This window comes from Hemitrygon akajei, chromosome 4, assembly GCF_048418815.1.
Source record: "Hemitrygon akajei chromosome 4, sHemAka1.3, whole genome shotgun sequence".
Taxonomy (NCBI): Eukaryota; Metazoa; Chordata; class Chondrichthyes; order Myliobatiformes; family Dasyatidae; genus Hemitrygon; species Hemitrygon akajei.
Window position 1 is genome coordinate 171581066 of NC_133127.1, and position 23477 is coordinate 171604542.

At 36.6% G+C, this 23477-nt stretch overlaps 1 protein-coding gene across 3 annotated transcripts in view; it reads right to left on the bottom strand.

Annotated features, from left to right (window-relative positions):
* The window catches only part of LOC140726949 (F-box-like/WD repeat-containing protein TBL1X), a 367315-nt gene that overhangs the window by 84646 nt on the left and 259192 nt on the right, over nt 1-23477 (bottom strand). For all 3 annotated transcript variants that reach the window (XM_073043994.1, XM_073043995.1, XM_073043996.1), the window contains one exon: nt 1137-1244. In XM_073043994.1, the coding sequence (XP_072900095.1) occupies nt 1137-1194 (58 nt within the window). In that variant the 5' untranslated portion in view covers nt 1195-1244. The remainder of the gene's footprint in view (nt 1-1136; nt 1245-23477) is intronic.

The following is a 23477-nucleotide window of genomic DNA, read 5'->3' on the forward strand; positions in this document are numbered from 1 at the left end:
AGGCTGCCCTACTATTTAATATGTGATCTTCAGTTATTTTCTGTGCTATTTCCCCATACCCCTCTATTCCTCGACCCATCAAATATTTACAATGATTCAGCTTCCACCACTAGCTGGAGATGAAATGTGAGAAGTTCGTCACCCTAATATAGAGCATTCTCCTCAAATAATTGCAATAAAGAAGAATGACTAAGGAACATGGCAAATAATATTTTAAAAATTTTGGCGGTTGTCAACTAACATGCATTCATGTGTGCAATAAATGAGATCTTGCAGTAACTTGTTAACATTTTCTGAGTAACAATACTAATGTGCAGAAAGAAAAAATACTTAACAAGCTAAGTGTTCACATTCAAAAACAATTCACATCTACATAACAGCACTGATTCATTTTCATTAACACATTAAATGGAAAACAGACACAACATGCATTAAAAACCTTAATGTTGCAGCATATAGTGAACTTTATAAATACCTTACTGCAGTTAGGGAAATAATATTTACTATTATACAATATTATAACTGCACTGATGAAGTTATTAAAACACTGTTCTGATATTGCTCTTATTCTTTATGCTACTCATCTGCTGCCAATTGTAATGGTCTAACAGATAAAGGAAATCATATCCTCAGGGATTGTCTGGCCTACCAATTGACTTCATAAATTGATGTTAAAGGATTATTGATCAGACAAAAGAAAGATCGTGAGCAAATGCTTGTAAAGAAGAAACACTTAAGTGTACCAATTGATTGAGCAGTTCATAAGGAAAGTCTCCAGTACCTAGAAATTCTCTTTTGAAACTGTGGACGTGTAAAGTCTGCATAATTTTATGCCAAACTGTGTAGACAAAGTTATTATTGTACAATTCCCAGCCACACACAACAGCCACCTGTAAGATGTGAATACCTTCCAGTTCTAAGGGCTTGCCTGCATATGCTTACATTCAGGGACTGAGTAAACTATGGCTTAATTTTCTTACAAATCTGCCAACCATTCTTTAAAAAGCTGAGCTTCTAATATCAAATCACAAACTTTATTACAAACTTGAGGTGTCTGCATGAAAACAGGATTTACATAAACCAGTTAGTTTACTAGTCTACTGAAAACCATTTGCTGTGTACACAAATAGTCTTACCTGATTCTTGGAGATAACGATAAACCAGGAAATTTACTTCGTCACTAGTTATGCTCATCTTAGCCCCACCTCACACTATGAGGTTTACAAGCAAGTGCAATCTATGCCCTGTTGGATAGGAAATCAAAAATTGATAGCTTAGTATTTTTCAGCATGTTTTATGATCATTAATAGCACAGACAAATAAAGATAGGTTTAGCTGTGGAACAACCATAATGCTGGGCCATGAAACAGGTGCTATGTGGTTCAAGTTACTGCATGTTCCAAAAACAAAAAAAAAACACATTTCATCATTAGGATTTGCCCTGTTTGGAAACTCCAAAGAGGAGCAAATAGCCCTCTACAATAAATGGTCAGTTGTTCTACCCTGGAACAACTGGACACAATGCAGAAACAAGCCTTGCATTGATTGTTAATGATGGAATGACTTGCTAAAGCATTTCAAACAATATCAAAGTCAACCACGTAGCTAGGGGCTGAAATCGTACATTGGGCAGATGAAATGGGGCACTGATTCCATTTTCCTGAAAAAGCAAGTTAGCTTATAATGACAGATTAAAGTCTTATTGATTACTTTCACGGTCCTAACCCTTTCACATTAATATTTGGCATATTATCTTTGAAACATGCACTGTATAACCCCATTTAATGAGCTTCAACCCTGGGAAACTGTTTCTACTTACATGATATTCATATCAGTTATGGACAGCTCTAGCTTTAAAAATTAGGGCAATGTTTGTCATCAGTATGATAGGTATAAAATGAAGAAGCGTTTGCTTGAGATGTTATTAATGCAGTGTGAAATTATACATTTAAGATAGCAAAATTTACAGAACTACAATGAGCACTAAAACTTGAATAATACTTTAGAGAAGGCTTACAAGATACATTTCTATTCTCTGTGAATAGACCTAACAAAGTCAAAACCGTATTTATGTGTACCTTATTAGCAGATTTTAAAATGTTCTTTAAACATGACCTTAAAGAGAGCCACTTTACACCCACACATAGTCATGAAAAGAAAACAGTGCAACACACTAAAAGACCATTTTATTAGATTCCAGTACTAAAACCAGTGAGAGTTGAAAGTGATATATACTATTCCTACACATGTGCTTACTCCTTACATAAAATTGATTCTAGATAAGGATTAAACATATCTTGCTTTTGATTCAGACTTTCCATTTCTTCACTAAACATGATCAATGGCAGATCTTTTAAGCTTATTTTGTCCTCAAGACTTCTTCAATAGATATCACACAAACTCAGGAACAAAAGTAGGTTACTCATCTCTTAAACCTGTTCAATAATCCCTAGATACTCTTGAAAATTTATCATTTCCGGTATTAAAAATTCAAATTGATTTGATATTCATAGGCTATTAGAGAAAATGTTAACTCTGAATGCAATAATCCTTTTAATTTCATTCTTAATTAACCTGGGACTACTTTTCTTATTGTTAGTTGTTCTAGATTCTACAAGAGAGGAGATTATTTCTCTCCACACACCTTACCAAACCTCTGTCATTTTTTGATCAATCAATAAAGTTTTGAAGTCAAAGAAATATAAATCAATTTTTTATCCAAATGATTTTAACTCCCAGTACAATTACATAGAACACAGAACAGAATAGCAGAGGAACAGGCCCTTTGGCCCACAATGTGCTGAACCTATTAAATTAGTAATCAAATAGCCAACTAAACTAATCCCTTCTGCCTACACAATGTATATATGCACACATCCTTCCATTTTCCTCTCATTCATGTGCCTACCTCAACATCTCTTAAAAGTTCCGAATGTATCTGCCTCAACCACCTCCCCAGGCAGCACATTCCAGGTAGCAAGTACTCTGTTTGAAAAATCTTGCCCCCCACATCTCCCTTGGACTTACCCCCTCTCGCCTTAAATGCATGCCCTTTGGTATTAGATATTTTAACCCTGGGTAAAAGATACTATCTGTCTACTCTATCTATGCCTCTCATAATCTTAGAAACCTCTATCAGATCTCACTTCAGCCTTTACTGTTCCAGACAAAACATGCCCTCTTTACTTTGGCCAGCATGGTGTTAAAATCTCTGCACCCTCACGACGGTCTCAAACATCCTTCCTATAATGGGGCAAATGTATGCAATATTCCAGATGCAGCCTAATTTGAGTTTTATAAGCTCTAATATAACTTCCTGTCTTTTTAACTCAGTGCCTCGACTAATAAAGGCAAGCATGCCATATGCCTTCATAAGCCACCCTATCAACTTGTGTAGCCACTTTCAGGGAGCTATGAACTTGGACTTCAATATCCCTGTGCTCATCAACTCTGTTAAAGGTTTTGTTGTTAACAATGTACTGGCTCTTTACATTTGACCTACTAAGGTGCAGCACTTCACATTTCGCTGAGTTAAACTCTATCTGTCATTTCTCTGCCTAAATCTGTAACTGATCTAATTCCTAGTGTTTTCTTTGCCAGTTTTCTACACTATTCACACCACCACCAATCTTCACATCATCTGCAAACTTATTAACCCACCCATCTACATTTTCATAGAGGTCATTTATGTACATAACAACCAGCAGAGTCCTCCCAGCACAGATCCCTGAGAAATACCACTGGTGACAGACCTCCAGCTAGAATAAGTCCCTTCAACCACTATCCACTGTCTTCTATGACCAAGCCAGTTCTGAATCCAAACGGCTAATTCACCATGGATTCTGGTGAATCTGTGTTGTACAGCGCTGGAAAACTAGGTCAATGTTTAAAACTGAACCAGCACACATCTGAGATATTGTTATATTATTACATTTCTTTCCCATGCATTAAGATAATGCATACTTTAGTTACAATAAACATTTTCCTATTTGTTGACATGGCTTAATCCAAAGCCATTTGCTCACAGAGCTGCTCATCTTTCTCTGCTTCTTAATTTAAATGTTGTCTTGCCTTTGATATATATGTCTCCATATTTTTGTCTAATATTAATATATCAATAGATTATCAAAAATATTAAACTTGTATCCTAAATTTACAATGTTACGTCATTCAATTTATAAATATAAATATGAATTATGAATTATCCTAATTTTGAAATTATACCAGATAAAAATAGCTTCTTTTCTACAAAGGAAAATAAGGTGCATCTTTCAAGATATGATACTGAACTGACAGAATTAAGTTATGACCAATGATCGATAATTTTCTCCACATCATAATTGATTGGGCCATATTCCATGCATATTCCGTTTCCTATATTGCAACTTCCACCACTTTGTCTACTGCACAGGACATAAACACAGCTGCCTTGGTCTTGACTTCACACTCCACTAGCTCCCCGTATGATGAATCCTATTTCACTCTTCCATTCCCCTTTCCATTGCACCTTCATATGCAACCACATTCAATGCCCATCCACCCCTTTACTCCATTGCTTCCCATCACAGATTTACACTGCATGGAAATATTCCTTAAACTCACAAAGTTCACAAACGTTAAGACCTATTTATACAAAGCCCATTTACCAGCACTTAGGCCGTAGCCCTGGGTTGGTTCAAATACTTAGGATATTTGAATTTGTGCATGAGGAACTCTTTGTTCCTCAATACTCTAAATACAGTTTCCAGCTAAAGCAGTTGCCCGTTTTTCAGACTATGGAATGAGTGCTAGAAACTGCAGATGAAGTGCTAGTAAATGGGATTAATATAAATCAGTGGTTCCACAACTTTTTTGGATTACTGCTCCCTTGGTTCCCAGATGACATCCCTACAGTCTCCCTCTCCCTTTCTGGCCATTACATAAAAACAATAAATAATTTTGATTTACAATGCACAGTGACAAGAAATAGGAACTGTAGTGATAAGTATTTGCAAAAAATATTCAAATTTATTTAAAGCCACAAATAAAATTATTTATTTGTTTAATTACAGTAAAACAACTTTCATCAAGAATTTTAGCGTATGCATTTGTTGTCCAATGATTCATTATATTTTCACCTTTCAATGAGATAAGATGGGCTTGGTGCAGTGATACCAACTTCTCAACATCAGGCTGAATGTCACTCAGGAGTCTCAGATCCCCATATTTAGTACTTTGCAGTCTGTTTCATTGCTTTGGAGAGCATTCTAATTCTACAGAAGTACTGTGGAGAGCATTCTAACTGACTGATATGGAGGGGGCCCTGCACAGGATTGGAAAAAGCTGCAGAAATTTGCAAATTCCATCATGGCGATAGCCTTCCCAGCACTGAAGACACCTTCAAAAGGTGATGCTTCAAAAAGGTACAATGCATCATTAAGGACCCCACCAGATAGAACATGCCTTCTTCTCATTGCTACCATCAAGAAGGTGGAATAGGACCCTGAAGGGACACACTCAACATTTCATGAACAGCTTCTTCTCCATCACCAGCAGATTACTAAATGAGACAATGAACCCATGAACACTACTTCATTATGTTTTTGCTCGCTTTTTGCAAATCTTAATTTTATACATATATATAAAATATAGGTTCTTTGTTACTATCTATTGCAATGTACTGCTGTCACAAAACAACAAATTTCATGCCAGTGATACTTAACCTTTGAAAGAGTTGGGTGACTACACTGAAACAGCGCCCACTAAATATGATGTTGGAAAGGCAATAAAGAACATCTTGACCTTTTTCCATAGTGTAGGATAGTGTTCAGGGATTTCTTTCTGCAACCAGAAGTTTTGATATGATTTTTTGAACCCTAAGTTCAGCTCAAAGTCATTTTGTAGTGAGATCAGTTCTCCCTCCAACCTTCCTTGTTAATTCCTCTTTACAAGTGTACAGGAACGAATAGGTTACACAATCTGCAGTTTGGATTGAGAGAAGATCCTGAAATCTCTCTGACATGTGTTTATGCAGCTCACCCAGGTCTGCATGGTACTGCTAAAGATCAATATCTGGTATTCCTTCTTTCTCCTCCACGTCAGGCTTGTTCGGAAAATAGAAAAGGTGTGGCACCCAATGGTTAGCTTGGATAGAAATGTGGAGAGGATTAATTTGACAATGATAAGATTGACATAATTTCCGTGCAACTGAAGACTGATTTCATTAAATTTTGCAAACAATTCTGACAAATAAGAATTGTCATGCCAAACATTCTTAAGTTGATTACTGAATGAAGCATTTGGTCTTCAAAGTTTCAAAAAGCATAAAAACTTGCTGTGCAAATGCAGAGACAATAAATAATGAGCATGAAATAACAATATAACAGAGTCCTTAAATGAGTATAGCTATCCCCTTTTCTTCAACAGCCTGATGGTTGAGGGATAGTAACTGTTCTTGAACTGGTGGTGTGAGTCCTGAGGCACCTGCATCTTCTACCTGATGGCAGCAGTGAGAAAACAGCATGGCCTGGGTGGCAAGCATCTTTGATGATGGATGCTGCTTTTCTACTGCAATGTTTCATGTAGATGTGCTCAATGGTTGGAAGGGCTTTACCTGTGATGTACCAGAAGGAATCCTCAAGTTTTTGTAGGATTTTCTACTCCATTCGTATTTGTTTCAGTCCCCTTGCAAATAACAACACTTGAACCATGCTTTCATCTTTTATGAAGTGAACATAGCCAAGAAGCAAAGACTTGTGCCTGGCAAAGTTGATTCATCTAACTGCAGAGCAATTCCATTGTCGTGATGGTGCACAATGTGTTCTCCACATTTTCAGACATTTCATCTATTCATCTTTAAACTGAATTGTTGCTGAGTGAAATCCTTCTAATTATATGGTCTCGGGACTTACATAAAACCATACTCAGAGCCTCCCTTGCTGCAGGCAGAATTAGTTCTTCTCCAATTGTATGGGGTTTTCCAGACTTAGCAATGAGCAAGGAAATACTGTATGAAGAACATAAACCATCACTATTTTGGTGTGAAATGCTGGCAAACATGTTTTGAAGTGTTTTCCGTCTCTGGAAATGTCAATGAAGTGACTGAACCTAAACCAAGTTCTTGATTGCTTTGTCTTCAACTGTTCAAAGAGCCTGGGTCATTTCATTGCCTCATTTGAAGAAAATGTTTTCACACGACAGACACATTGGCTGCTCTTGATTGCTTGGTACTGATATAAATCTATATTACAGATACACCACATGATACTGTCTACACTTCCTTTCCATTTGGTCTGCTTCTGCCATTTTTGTTATGGAATAATTACCATGGTCAATCACCTGTTGTTTAAGTCAAACCTCATGCTTTATGATCAACATAAGGGAAAATTTTTACATCATCATAGCTCAGACAAAACCTGACTCTTTGCCTGAGCGTGCACAAAGTAGGGCAGCGATATCTCAGTTGGTCCGTGGGCTAGAAAATGCGGTCATTTCTAAAGACCATTCAAAAGGGCAGCTTCTGAACTTTACCCCAATGAACGCCATACCCTAATTCACAGGAATTGTGTCACTGCATGATTAGAGTACAGGAACCATACTAGCTAATAAAGTACTATAATAGTGAACAGCAATAACGTGCAGGCTGGGCCTGGAAATAACACGATTTATTCAGTCCAGATTTCTTCTGATATGCCAAATACAGAACCGTCACATTAGTTTTCAACAACTATAATGCACTTTGAACAAAGTCTAAGAGAATGATGGGTTAGCAAGGGATGAGGGGATTAACTGATCATTGTAATCAATTATGAGGCACTAAGGATCAAGTGCTTACAATAAGTTTTTCATTTCTTAAATTAAGCCCGTAATTCCTCAGCCCCCCACACATCCCCTTTTATCTTTATCACCCCTTTAGAAACTCCCACCGCCTATAGGGAGGCAATATTGGTCACTTTGAGAACCACTGGCAGAGACAGATACTTGATGAATGGCATGGACTTGGTGAGCCAAAGGGCCTGCTTTGGCACTGTGTGATTTATTTGTATGCATCATGTGGTCTCCTTCACAGAGACTGGTAGCCGCTCTCTGGAAAAATCGTTCTCCATTGTTATCTTTGAGACTATACTATACAACTCATTACATCTTCTTCCAATTATCAACATCACTGCCTTGTGTGTACAAAAGGAATTATTTCTGTTAATCAGCAATCGACAATGTATGCATTTCACCTTTACAGAATGGGTTTTCTTCTGAAAGCTCAGATAAACATTCACATTCTCTTTCTTGTACTTCCAATAGAGCCATTCTCTGCTATTCAATGATACCCTTTCTACCCTCTTTCACCTTGCTTTATCATCAATTTTGTTATTTAGTCTCTCAGATTATTTTACCTTAATACACACCTTCCTTTGATTGCTCTTTTGCTTCTAAATCCTTAATTATTTTATAGAACCATGGAATCACGGATCTGTAATTTTCATCTAGTTTATCTATAATTTTCCCAATGCTTATGAAAGGCTATCAATATTACTCTTCACAGATACTACCCAACTTTCAAGGCAATTCCAGAATTTTCAGTTCTTTAGTGACTAACAATTTCCTGCGAGGAAATGCAAAGGTTTAAGCCAGACAACAAAAGACACTTGTTTTTATAGAATGGGCTGCAGAGCTTTGCAAATACCTATAAGAGTGATGACTAAAGCAGACATCATGGTAATAATGAAGAACGGGTTAGAAAGATTTGTTATTGAAGAAAAGGATAATAAAGAAACAAAAGGAATAGTGATGGCAGCAGGGATTATGAGCCCAAGTGTAGGACACAAACATGAAACTGTAATGGATGGCATATTTCCATGTTAACATCACATCATGCAATCCCCTCAGGGCACAAGCATCCTTTCTGCACAACCATTTTTGCTAAACTATTTTACCTCAGTGTGTGGTCTTGGACTGCAGTTTAGAACAACTGAGCGCATATTAGATTGGTGGAGGGTGAGATGCTACAATAAGATCCCATGTACCTGTGCATATCTGATGATAAAAATGAACACCTTTTAAAGAAAAATATGTTATCCTAGCGCCTTGACAAAATAAATCTCCATCAACTGTTACCTGACTGTTTATGGAATGATATTGGCATTGAATTGTTCCAGTGATTTGCCCATGTAAGAGCAAAGCTCAAAGTTCAAAATAAATTTCTAAATCAATGTACATACAGTACTGTGCAAAAGTCTTAGGCGCGCGCACACACACACATATTATATATATATATATTCATTTTCTTGGGGCAATCACAGTAAACACATTAGAATCAATGATGGACTATACCCAACAGGATGGACAAACGTCCAACGTGGGGGAAAAAGACAAAATAAATAAATAAACACACAAACAAATAAATAAATAAACAAACAAACAAACAGGCAGACAAATGAATGAATGAATAAATAAATAAATAAGCAAGCAAACAAACATCTTTCATTTTCCAAAAAAATTTTTTCATATGCAACAGTTTGATATGTCTCCATGGCATGATCAATTCTACAAAAGCATCTTTCTCTACACATTATTACTGCAGCTTGTCTGAAATTGTTACATCATTCTCTGGGGGTAATAATAATTCAAATCCGTGTCATTATCAGACACTACTGCCATCCAGCATCCTTTCATAAGCCCTCAAAATCATTCTGCAAATCTGCATTGCTAAAGTCAGGAGGTAGGAGGCAGGAATAGCCGACCATGTTAAGCTCAATTACTTGCATTTTATGCTAAGTGTTAAATATGCTGACAGAATTATGTTTCTGAAATTGTTACATAGATTAACCTGAAATTATGGTAAGTAATGTATGAAACAGTTAGGAATTGCAAAACATTCAAGTAGATTCAATATTTTGTGGCTGCAGTAAACTTAACTAATGCTGAGTTACATAACTGCACGGTGGCTTCTGATAGCTAAATTAACAGAATTAATCTTCAACAGTTTAAATCAATTTGATTCTTGCTTTCTTGGTCTGGTTCAATCAATGGTATTCAGATAAGTGCACAAAACCACTGGTCAACAACTAGATGAATGCACAAGCAGTTTAATCAGCTGTTTATAATACAAATGAGGTGCAAAATTCAGCAAGTATTGTATGAAATCAATTTTCCATCAACACTCCTAGCACAGCTGAAATATAGCTCTATAAGCATCTATAACCTCTTTCGATAATCCAGTAATGTACCTGGAGAATAAGATTACCTTCTTATGATCTTTGATCAATAGGAAAGACATGTGTTTACAATGTGTTTAATTATAATCATCCACAATGTCACCAGTGTGAATCTAGTTTCAGTTCCTGACACAGCGGAAAGTATAGAAACCTCATTACAGAACTTAAAAATTTGGAAAAAATGACTGTCGCAAACACTACCTTGTCATGGTGATTTTTAAATGGGTGAAATATAACTGGGTCAAAAGACTTTTTCCAAATTACTAGGTAACAAAATATATACCGGTATGTAGTTGTTGATTATGTTGCACAAGGAATTCCACCAACATATGTTAAGTTAAAATCTGCAATTTTTGTAAAAGGCTGTATACACAAACCCATTTCATCTCATCTGGATGGCTTTTTACAAAAGTACTTATACTAGGAATAATAAGGGTAGAAATTTTATTTAAAACATATTCATTTCTTGCAGCACTGCATGTCGGTAAAACAAGTCAAAAGTTAGTTTCTTTCTGTATCAATGACAATGGTGCACTAGCAAGGCCAGGAGTGCGTCCAGGGAACAGCAGGCAGGTATAAAGCAAGAGTGCTACAGAAAGAAAATAGAGAACATCAACAATCCCTTTATGGGCAGCACATCAATTGGAAAAATGAAATAACCACACACACTTCAGATGAGGCTGAGATAGGTCAGTGGTTTTGCAAGGACAATATTTTACAATTGCCTACATGTACTTAATTTCGCTTTTTGGATTATTGGTCACACCATCAGGATGACAGAATCTGAAGCACCATATGTTGGTTCTTTTTATTGGATGATGAGGCTTTAGTAGTGCCCCCAAAATGATTAGATGGGTTCCTTAGCCTAACTTTCCTCGTGTTTTTTTTCTTGAAGAGCAGTTTCAGTTGAATCTGCAATTGGAATAGATATTTTTTAATGTATTGTTCAAATGCCATTTTAATCATCAAAAGTCCAGCAAAGAATTACAATCAGAGTCAGGTTTAATATCACTGGCAACGTGAAATTTGCTGTTTTGCTGCAGGAGTACATTGCAATACATAATAAGAATAATAATAAAAAAACTGTGTTACAATAAGTATATATAAAAATTTAATAAGTAATGCAAAGAGAGAGCAAAAGATTTTTGTTTAAATGAGATAGCGTTTGTGAGTTCATTGTTCATTTAGAAATCTGATGGCAGAGGGGAAGAATCAGTTTCTGAAATTTTGAGTGTGTGCCTTCAGGTTTCTGTACCTCTTCCTTGATAACAGCAACGAGAAGAGGGCTGTCCTAGGTAATGGGGATCCTTAATGATGGATGCCCTGTTTAAAATATTTCAACAAAATTCCTGTAATAACAAAAAATGGCTTTGTGTTTGTCTTCGCAGCATTACACATCTCAGCAACTAATTTGTATTCTAAAAAATCACAGTTCAAGTAAGTCCATTGAATCTAAAACTGGTTATACCACAGTTTGTCTTTTTCCTGATTGAATACATTAATAGATGTGAATGCTGAATGGTCTGAATGCATTCAATAAGCTGATCAGATCAGCAAGCTTGCAACTGAAAGAACAATGTGGTGTGGTTCCAAGTGGAAATCAGGACAAGCAAAGGTTGATGTTTTTCAAGACATGATTCATAAATACTGTATACACAAAGGGCAATTACGACCCCAAAGTCACATTAATGCTATATTGAGTGGAGCATTTGTTGCAGCCAAAGATCATTTAAAACAGTCATAGAAGTCGCAGCATAAATAAACGTAGTGGTAAAACTAAGCTTTCTGGGATCAGAAAGAAGAGAATGCTCTGACAAAAAAAATTGGTCTTCTTTGATATTTTTCCATTAGCTATTTTGCTAAATTATGCAACATAGCAAAAAAAAGACATACATTGAGGTTTCTACATTTATAAATGTCTCAATTGTGTAACAATGTTCTTTGTAATGCAGCAATGTACACAAATCTTTGTTAATGGATACACTGATCCATTAATGATGCAGAGAACCAGCCTTTTGCCAGTTGCATTAAAATATGGTGTTTATCTCAAGAGCACATTGAAGGAAAATTATCCTTTAAGGTGGTCACTATAAGCTCATTTCACAAACTTCTGATAAAATAGTTTGAGCTGAAGTTTAGAGAAAATTCTTCTTAATTGTACTCACCTAGATTAATCTAATAGAGTAAACATGCATCAGCTATACATACACATAAAGTAAAATAAATTAAATCTCAGAACAGCTTACAAGCTCATAAAGGTCAATAAACTGGTTAGGATGAGGGAGCTGGAACTGTATGTGCAAACATGTTTGATACTATATCTTACAATTTTATAAGCCGCATTTCAAGTTTATGTCTTCATTCCTTCTTCATTTAAGCTTGAGGAGAAAATAAAATTCTTTGCAAACCAAGAGGCCATTCAGTCCATCATATTTGGCAGTCATCAAGCATGCCTATTTTATTCCTTCTCTTTCCCCACAGTTCTGATGACTCCTATCCTACTTCCACCCTCCTCCCCCAACCCTGACCATTAAGTTGTCATTCAATTCCTTTTAAGCTTTGATTAACTTCAATTTCATCATCTTCACAAAGAGTAAGTTCTGGATCATGAGTATTCTCCATTTTTATAAAAAATGTTTTCCTCACATCTTTCTGATCACCTTTGCTGATAACTTCAAATGCACTCATCCTTAACTATTCACAGTACATGATTACTCTCCCTATTTGCCCTATATAAACCTGTCATGATCTTGCACATCTGTACTACTCCATGAACTTCCCAGCTTCTCCATTCCAACTATATACAGAAACCAGCTGAACCATTCCAATAAATTTTTGTTTTCACACCCTTTCTTCAACGAAGTGACCACCAATACTTTAATTGTAAACTGACCACTGATTTATGCAGGTTTAACTTAAGTCTCTCTGATTTTGTATACTACATTTATGAATATAAGGATCTTATAAGGCTTTATTAACCAACCATTCAAAATGCTCTTATATAAATACCCAAATATTGCACACCATATAAAATTGCATCATTTAAGCTATTAATCCTTTCTTGCTACTTCTGCCAAAACTTGTACCACACTTCACTATAATAAACTTCATCTACTACCTGTTTGCTCATTGTGCTATCCTATCAATATCTTTACAATCTACTACTGTTCCCTTGGTGCTCATCACATTTTGTATCTTAATTTAACTTACAAATTAGGAATTTAACTTACAAAATTTCCTAATTTACCAATATCTAAATTAATTAAAGAAATCACAAATAGCAATGGAAACAGCATTGATCACTGGAAGAGAAAAACAGCATTCACCATTAATACCTGTTTTGTTTTCTTAAAGCATATTTCCTGCCTTTAATGTTACTGATCTTTCAATTCCTCAATTTTACTAATTTACCTTTTAGATTGGGCTTAATTAAACACCTGCCAAAAATCCTTATGAACAATACCTATCATATTCCCTTCATCAACATACTGTTATTTCATCAAAACTTCAAGCAAGTTATACATAATTTGCTTTTATCAAACCCACACTGATTCTTTTATTAATCCAAACTTTTCCTCTAATTATTATTTCTTAAAGTTTCTCAACACTGAAGATTTAAACTGACTGGCGGTTTCTAACATTGACTTAGTGTAATTTTTTGCAACAAAGGACATTTTGCATTTCCCAGTGCACAGGTATTTCCTCTGCACCTAGGGATAACTCAAAGATTATGGTAAATCCTTCAATCTCCACTCATATTTCACATGGCAACCTAGAGCACCCCAATTAGATGAAGCATAAACAACTTAAGTTCAAATTTATTATCGTCTGACTCTGTGTGTGTGTATATGTGCGTGCGCACGCACACACACACACACACACACACACCACCCTCCCCCCCCCCCCCCCAAATGAAACAATATTCCTCCGGATCATGGTGCATCCACAAAACATATAGCACACACAACACACAAAAAAAACACAAATAAGATCATAAAATATAATTCAAAATGCCTATATTATGCAACACAGGTAAACAGTAAATAGTTTGCTATCCTAGTGATGAGACCACAGTGGTGGCAGTGTACAGACTAATCTCACAGCGTGAGGGAATAAGCTGTTACCCAGTCTGGCAATCCTAGACCTGATGCTCCTGTACCTCCTTCCTGATGGTAGTGGGTCAAAGAGAACTTATCACCACACTTTTAATTTTCACCCTCTTACCAGTTACTGAGATTTAGGCAGTATTCTTTTCACCTTATTTAATATTTCTCAGTGCAAAAGTTATCTTCTGAATTCTAAATCACCACACCCGCTCCTTTCACTACATGCTTATGAATTATATCCCTATACCTCATAAAGTTGACCAATATTTTAAAATTTATCTTTATTTGCTTATGATGTATGACAAATAATTAATACAGCACTTTCAATAAAAATTATTTGAGCAGATATTGTGAAAATGGAGAGGACAGGTTACCTGTTGCTTTCATTATCAAATTTAAACTACGTGTTACTTTAATTGATTGTAAATTGGGAAAGCCACAGATTGTGAAAGGTATTGTGGTGTATCAAACTGGATTGGTCAAGAACCCAAACTCTGCCTGTGATAGCAGCCTCCTTGCACCAACTTGATAGGTACATGAATGGGTAACTGAGATGATACTCTGTCATTGACAATCCTAACACAAAATGGGACAGGTTCAGTACTGATCACCTGGTCTCAAGGAGTAGATCTTGAGGCCACTTATTTAAAACACCTTGATAACTTATGGACAGTTCGTTCTTGTCAAAGCTTGAAATGTTTAGATACAAGTGAAAGCAGTTTAAATAATCTTAAAAATTTTTTGGTAAGAACCGATTAAAAATAAACAAAATTAATTATAAAGGCTTAGAATATTGGAATAAGACAAAAAAAACAACTAAACCACTTTTACAACTATACTTAATTTCTTAATGAAGGCTAATAGCATTGTATTACTTGTACTGGTCATGGGAGGTCAGATGCAAAGTGCATCCAGCTCCACAGCTAAGAACGTTAATACTTTGCTGCCAGTCAAGTTGATCAGCAGGGAGAGGGAGATGGGTGGGGGAGAGAGGAGTTGAAATAGAAGAACAAGGGGGGAGAGACCAAATGGGAGCATGAGGGAAAGAGAGGGAGGGAAAGGGAGGGAGAGAAGGAGATCAGACATGCTGGTATCTGATTACTAGCTTTTTTCTGACTCAGAGATATATGGAAATCAGAAGCATTCTGACATGTGATTCTGCCAGTACTCTTTATGGAATGATCAACCAGAGGTATGTAAATGTCTTATCTCTAATGCTGAATATATGCAGAAAATTATTTAAGGTCATACATAAATGCACACTTGTTTTGTTATTATGGCTGTTCCCTGTTGAACTTCAACTTGCCCAATATGCCATTAAAATGAGGCAATTTCTCTAAAGTAGGCAAGATTCCAGCTTGATTTAGATAAAATATGGTAAATAGTTCATTCTCTGCAAAATAATTTTATTAATGCAATGTTTAATTTTATTCTGGTACTTGTCCTACCATGACACTAATCTGAAACAATTAAAACTGCTTTAGAATGCATATGGAAAAATATCTCAAAAGTTATATGTCAAATAGAATTGTTGGAAGTGATTAAGACAACAGCAGCCAGAGGAACTAATATTAGTGGATTTTTCTGACACTATACAAGATCATATCAGAGTTCATATGCAGTACTTTCATAAAAAGATATATGTTATTGTAACTTGGATAAATTGTTACTGGAAAAATGAACAGCAAAACTCTTAAGTGGGTGGGAAAGGTAAAGGGATGGAGAATAAAGAATCTGATAGGAGAGGAGTGTGGACCATGACCAAAATGATTGCTGCCAACAAGAAATACCAATGCTAGATTATGTGAGAATATTTGTAGTTGACTAGCCAACCTAACTGAAGCAAGAATTTAAGTTGGCATCTTAATCTTAATGCTTTTAGCTCTCTTACTTCAAAGGAAACCAAAGTACAAATCATTGCTGACTGATTCTTGATATCAATATACTGTATATTCAAACTAAACATTGCTCTGATTAGACTTGTAGGCCATAACAGCAAACAAGTTCATAATGTAAATTTACTTCAGTTAATTTTAAATCTTTTACTTAATTCCAGAAAAAAATCTTAGCTTTATAATTTTATCAAAAATAACTTTCATTTTACTATAAAATAGACATTTGATTGCTGGTTAAGAATTCATATATGTTTGTTGACCATCATTAGTCAAGGGGAGTATTGTGTTATGATTTGATTGCCTCATTATAGGAAGAATATGCAAGCTTCAGAAAGAGTGCGGAGGAGATTTATCAGGATGCTGCTGCATTACAGAACATTTGTATTGTACTTGTATTTATTTTATTTCTTACATCCAAGGGAGTAAAAATCTTTATGTTGCATTTCCGTTGCAATGTACAAGCAATAAAGAGGGGAAATGTGTGAGGATATTGCCCAAACCCCTTGTAAGAGGAGTGCAGAAAAATGCAAAGAGCATAAAAACTACAATGCCAATTCAGAACGCACAACATGGCTGCCATACCTGGCGCCATCTTCACTTTTAAGGAAAGATTGAGCATGCTAGGGCATTTCTCCTTGGAGCAAAAGAATCAGAATCAGGTTTAATATTACTGGTATATGCTGTGAAGTTTTGTCGCAGTAGTACAATGCAATACATAATAATAAAAAAGCTGTAAATTACAATAAGTTACATATTTAAAAATAAATTAATAAAAAGCTGTTCCTACAATATTGGGTGTGAATCTTTAGGCTCCTATAGCTCCTTCTTGATGGTACCAATGAGAGACATGTCCTGGGTGATAGGGTCCTTAATGATAGATACTGCCTTTTGAAGGTGTCTTCGATGCTGGTGAGGCTAATACCCATGATGGAGCTGGTTGAGTTTACAACTTTCTGCAGCTTTTTCCAATCATGTGCAATGGCCCTTCCATTCCAGACAGTAACTCAACCCACGGTTGCGCCTTCAGAGATAGATTTTCAGAGATGTTGAGACCCAGAAACTTGGCACTACTCACGCTCTCTATTACTGATCCCTCAATGAGAACCAGTGTGTGTTCCCCCAACATCCAGTTCCTTAGTCTTATTGACACTGGGTGCAAGGTTGTTGTTCTAAAAGCACTCAACCTGCTGATCTATCTCGCTCCTGTACGTCTCCTCATTAGCATCTGAAATTCTGCCAACAATAGTTGTGTCATCAACAAATTTATAGATGATGTTTGAGCTGCCATGGATGGTGGTAGATGCAGATACATGAGGGAGATTTAAGAGACTCTTAGATAGGCACATGGATGAAGGTAACATGGAGGGCCATGTAGGAGAAAAGCATTAGTTTGTTCTTGAAGTAGGTTAAAAGGCTGGCACAACATCATGGACTGCAGAGCCTGCACAAACCAAGAACATGGTAGAAAACTCTTCCCTTTACCCCCAGCACAGTTTACTGAAGCTGAATCACCTTGGAACATCAATTAGGTGAATTTTACTTTTCTTGTAATTTTGAGATGTTTTTCAAAAACTTACATTAACAATGGTTAAGAAAAGTTAATACTTTTAATGCATAAATACAGAAGTATATTAACAGACAGATTGTCACCTGAAGACTCACACCCAATGTTTCAGAAACAGCTTCTTTACCTCTGCCATCAGATTTCTCAACAGTCCATGAACCCATGAATACTATCTCACTAGTCTGCTTTTGCATGATTTATTTAATTTTATTATACCTTAAGAGTAATTGCACTGTGCTACTGCCATAAAACAAAATTCATGACTAATGTCAGTGACATAAAAACATGCTTCTGATTCAAGAAATGACTGTAAACTATCTAAAAACACTGGAGACAATAGATGTATTGCAAAATAATAGAGTAAAAAACATAACAGAGTAAATCAAAGTGTTTCGCAAAGAGGGCAACAAAAATTTTTGAAGCATCTGGAATAATTTCAAATGGCAGCTAAATCCATTGCAAAGGCTGCGGGAGAAATGTTGAATTAACAACCAGAAACGTGGGATAAGGTCCAAGTGCAGGGATGCAGGCTGATGAAACAACCAATTATCTAGTCCTTTCCTTGAACAGTTGCTGAACTGTAGTTGTGCAGCATGAAGTGCTATGAGTATCCTTTGGGTCAATGTTATGGAGTATTACAAAGATCAGTCAGCATAACAGGAAATCTTCAAAAAAAGTAATCAACTTTTATTACAAAACAGACAACTAGCAAAAGTCATTCCTACTTGTCCTTGATTAAGTGGTGGTGATCACCTACTTAAACTGCTGCAGCCCTTCATTTAGAAGGAATTCTGGGATTTAGACCTGATTTAGATGATGAAGAAAGAGCAGTGATTATATTCCCAACTCACAACTGCTTGTTATTTGAAGAAGAAGATGGAAGTGCAGTGTGCTCATGCATCTGAAACCCTTGTCCTTTTTGGTGATGGGGATTATGGGTTTTGGAAAATAACAGTGACACTTTTCAGTTGACAGCCACTATGTACTGCTGTTAAAGGGATTGAATATTTAAGGTGGCTGATGGTGCACCATCAAGCAACTGTTTGAACTGCATCAGATCAAGATCAAGCTGCACACATCCAAAGAAGTGATAATCCAGCAGCCTTAGCACCTTGCTGGTGCCAGACTGGTAGATTTTTTAAACTCCTCCTATTCATACATCAAACCACTTTTAAACTTCTTTAGATGTTACAAATTAACGTAATACATTTTCCAGTTAACTCACTGAGCAGAAGGGAGCATGTGTAAGAGAAATATATGTGTCTCAAGGAAGCATGGATACAGGGCCCCAGTGAGTTTAAAGGGTGGGTAGGTTAAGTTAATGGGAACCAGAAGGTTTAAAGCAGCAGTTCCCAACCTTTTTTATGCCATGGATCAATACCATTAAGCAAGGGCTCTGTGGGTTCCAGGTTGGGAACCCTGGTTTAAAGGGTGTATGGGAGCAAGAGCCCTGGTATGTTAAAAGCACAGATACACAAGGCCTCACTGAGTTTAAAAGTGCACAAAATGCAACACCTTTTGAGGCAGATGTCAAACCATAGGGTTTCTGAACAATTACACTGTAGGATCACTGGAGTTTGAATGTACTTCTTTATAGTTAGATGGTGTAAAGGCATTGAGGTGTCAGAAGTCAAGTTACTAGCCTCATTATACACAACCTTTGGCTTATACTTTAAGCCATATATGTATGTGATGGATCTAGTAAAATTCCTGCTCAATTCTAATCCCCAGGTTGGGGTACATGACTGAGGTAAATAACATTATGAGAATTATATGGCATAGATTGTAAATATTTGTGGTCTTATATCAGAGGTAGTTAAACACAATAACACAAATTGAAAGGATAAAAAATTTAGGCGGGATCTGAGGGGATTCTTTGTTATGCATTAAGTGATGAGTACCTGGAATATACTAATGGAGAGAATGGCGCAAACCGAATTTTAAATAGTATTTAACAAAGGTATATACAAGCAGTTGTATCCCCAGGCATAGAAGACTATGAAGTAGGTGCTAGAAGATGGGATTAATCTGGAGAGCTGTGCAGTAGTTGACATAGGCATGGTGGGTCAAATGGCCTGGTTCCATGCTGCATGACACTATAGTGATTGTGGAAGGGTTGACAATGATAATGCTGTCTGATATCAAAGGTATGTACCGTAGTTGGGTTCTGTCTTGTTGGATATGTTTATTACCTGACATTTTTGGGACATGTGATACTTGCCATTTATCTGCCGAGGTCTTGCTGGGTGCATGCATGACTGGTTCATTTGGTTGAAAAGTTGTGAATGGAATTGAATAGAATAGAATTTTGACCCTTATTATGAGAGGATACTGGTAGAGGAGTAAAGATATTGTATTGTAATTATACAAGGAGACTAGCACTCAAGAGTTTCGTGTAGACTTTTGATGTCCGTAAAAAGGGGAGCATAACAAAAAGTCACCAGATTGCTTCCTGGAATAGTGGATTTTTCATATGATTAAACAATCTAGACCTGTAAAACGCAAGATTGAGAGATCTTATTGAAAATTACAATATTTTTACACAACATGACAGTGTAGATGCAGGAATACTATTTTCCTAAGCTGAAGATGATTTCACAGTCTTAAGATCCGACCATATGTAAAGAGAAAATTCTTTATTCAATGGGCAAGGAATATGTGGATTTCTTGGCCTCAAAGGACTTTGGAGGCTCAGTGACTGAGTTCACTTGAAACAGAGATTTGACAGAGTTAATATGGATACTGAAGACATTGTATGATATGGGGATAGTGTAGTAAAATAGATTGATGGTAGAAGATCAGCTAAAGTCTTGAGGAATTATGGAACAGGCTTGAAGGGTCAGATGGCCTAACTCCTGTTAGAAGGCATACAGAAACAATAAGAATTGAAACTTTAAAGTTTAAAGTTCAAAGTAAATTTATTATCTAAGTATGTAAATGTCACCATATACTATTCTGAGATTCACTTTTATGCAGGTATTTACAGTAAAATAGAGAAATACAACAGAATCAATGGAGAACTATACACAAAGACTGACAAAGAACCAAAGAGCAAAAGAAGACAAACTGCAAATACAATAAATGAATAAAGTAGATTGCGCTACTGAACTTATGCGACAGCTTACTGGTAGTTCAGAAGGCAAGGAAGATGACTAAAAACATCACTTTTTTCCCAGTCCTGATGAAGGGTCTTGGCTCGAAACATCGACTGTACTCTTTTCCATAGACGCTGCCTAGTCTGCTGAGTTCCTCCAGCATTTTGAGTATGTTGCTTGGATTTCCAGCATCTGCAGTTTTTCATGTGTTTGTACTAATAATATCTTTTCTGAAATAAATTGTGGTCAACTATCACTGCAAACAATGAAAAAGCAAAAGGGGGCAAAGCTGATTTGAAAGATGAGCTGTACTGGTGTATCGCAAAGCCGGAACACAACATGGTCAGTTGCGGTTGCAGATGGAGTTGGTATTGCTGTCACTGTTGGAGTGAACAATTTGGAGAGGAATTGATGTGGAAAAATTTCAATGCCCATCCACCTAACTCAGTTGTGAGTTTGGATTGCTCCAAGCACCAAGCCGATTTGGTAAGATCAAGAACAGCTTCTCAGGTAACTCAGGTATGTCACTGAACCAGGGCCTAGGTCCTAGAGCGAGGTACTACCCAGTGCTCAGACAATTTAAATGCCAGCCCAGGTAGACTGGAAAGCTCAAGTGCAGAGGCGAGGGTCCGGCTGATTTCACGCTGTCCCGTGTATTTCTCTCTCTGGTGCTGGTGCAAGTTTCATGGGCATTTTTGCCCTGCTAATATGATGAACTGAGATCAATGCTTGGGCCTACTACTCAGCTGCTCCAAGGAGTGAACCTAAGGATTCAATCTGGTTTGGAATGCTGTTGTTTGCATCTGTTGTTTGCACAATGTGTTTTTGTCCTCTTTCTCTGAGCAGTGGTTATGGTCTTTCTTTTTTTAATTGAGTACTTCAGATTTCCTGCTTTGTGGCTGCCTGTAAGCAAACAAATCTCAAGGTGTATATTTTATACCTTCTTTGATTATAAATGTACTTTGATGTTGATGTTAAATAATACTGAGAATATTAGTTTAAGAGTCCTTGAAAGTAAGCCCATAGGTTGTAGAATCAGCTCAGTATTGATGTGAGTAAAGTTATCCACACTGGTTCAGGATCCTGATGGTTAGAGGGTATAACTGTTCCTGAACCTGGTGGTGTGGCACCTACAGTTAATTTCATCCACAGATTTGTTTTAATTCTAATAAAAATATTATGCTTAAAGAGAGTTGGGACCTTCTATGAGCATTAAGGTGATTTTTAAATTAGTTTTCTGTCAATAATTATAAACATTGCCTGTTTTTGTAATCAATTGCTTAATCCTGATATTGTCAAAAAAGAAGGGAGTTTTTTCAGTTTGCTTTCATTCTATCAAAGTATTAGTAAAGCAATCAAAAGTCTGGAAGTCGAAGCTCGATGGCCGAAGCAAGAAGTCTGGAGGCCCAAAGTCTTGTCTTGGAGTTTGATGACTGTCTATCTTGTGTGGGTAGGTGGGAGAGGGAAAGGGGATTGTTTTTCTGTAGTTGCTTTTGTTGTTTGTTGTGTTCTGTATTATTCTGTCAAGCATTGTGGGCGTGCAATATTGGCACTAGAATGTGCGGCAGCACTTGCAGGCTGCCCCAGCGCATCCATTGCCTAACCCAAATGAGCATTTCACTGTATGTTTCAATGTACATGTGATAAATAAATCTGAATCAAATTTACTAATACTTTTAAGCAAATTCTTAAATTCTCATCCTGTTAATAAATTAGTTCTACTCTTTGGAAGTGGAGCGAGGCCAAGGCAAGGCCTGAGGGTGAATGAGTGTATGCCAACTTTGGAAGTACCACAGCAGTCAAGTTGTTAGGAAACTTATGAGATTCTTTCCTTCATTAGACAATACATTTAATATACGGCCAGCAAGATTTTGTGAAGCTGCTGCTTGAACACTGAGCACAGTTCTGGTCACGAGGTGAACAACACCTTAAGTGAACACCATGGATAAATTCTATTTTAAAGTGTGGGAGAAGAACCTCAAGTAAGTGAACCTTCAAATAACAATGCTAGAAGTGTTGTTTCCTTGAGTGCTCAGATACATCATTCTTCTACAACACTGTGAAAGAGCCTCATCTCTATGTTGTGCTCAGCTCTTTTAGCAGAATTCCCAAGGTAGAGAAGAGCTTTTGGCAAGAATGCAATGGAATTCAATGAACCTCCTTTTCCAGTCATTTGGCCACATGAAACATGCTGAGACAAAAATCACTGGCAAAATATCGTACACTATTGGTACAGCAACTTAAGGTGAGGTACAGATGTACTTCTAAATATTAATATCCAGACAGTGTTGTTCAAATTACAGTGTTCTGCTTTAACTTTGCAAAAGCAGTATTGTTCTGCCTGCCATTGCAAATGATGTACATGGAAAGCAATGAAGTTGCTGCTCTGAATTGGAGCCAAACCGACCACAGATATTTAAATCACTGAAAGTTTTAAATTTGGCCAGAGCCTCCAGTAATTTATTTTGTGGTTCTGTGAATTTCTGCCTGAATTCTGTGTCACTGCAGCTCAGTACCAATGTTACTGGAGACTAAATCTTTGATTGCATGTGGTTCAAATACATGACCAACCATAATTAAACAGGCATTATTTAATAAGCAAGGTGCAGGAGAGCCAAGTTAGTCTA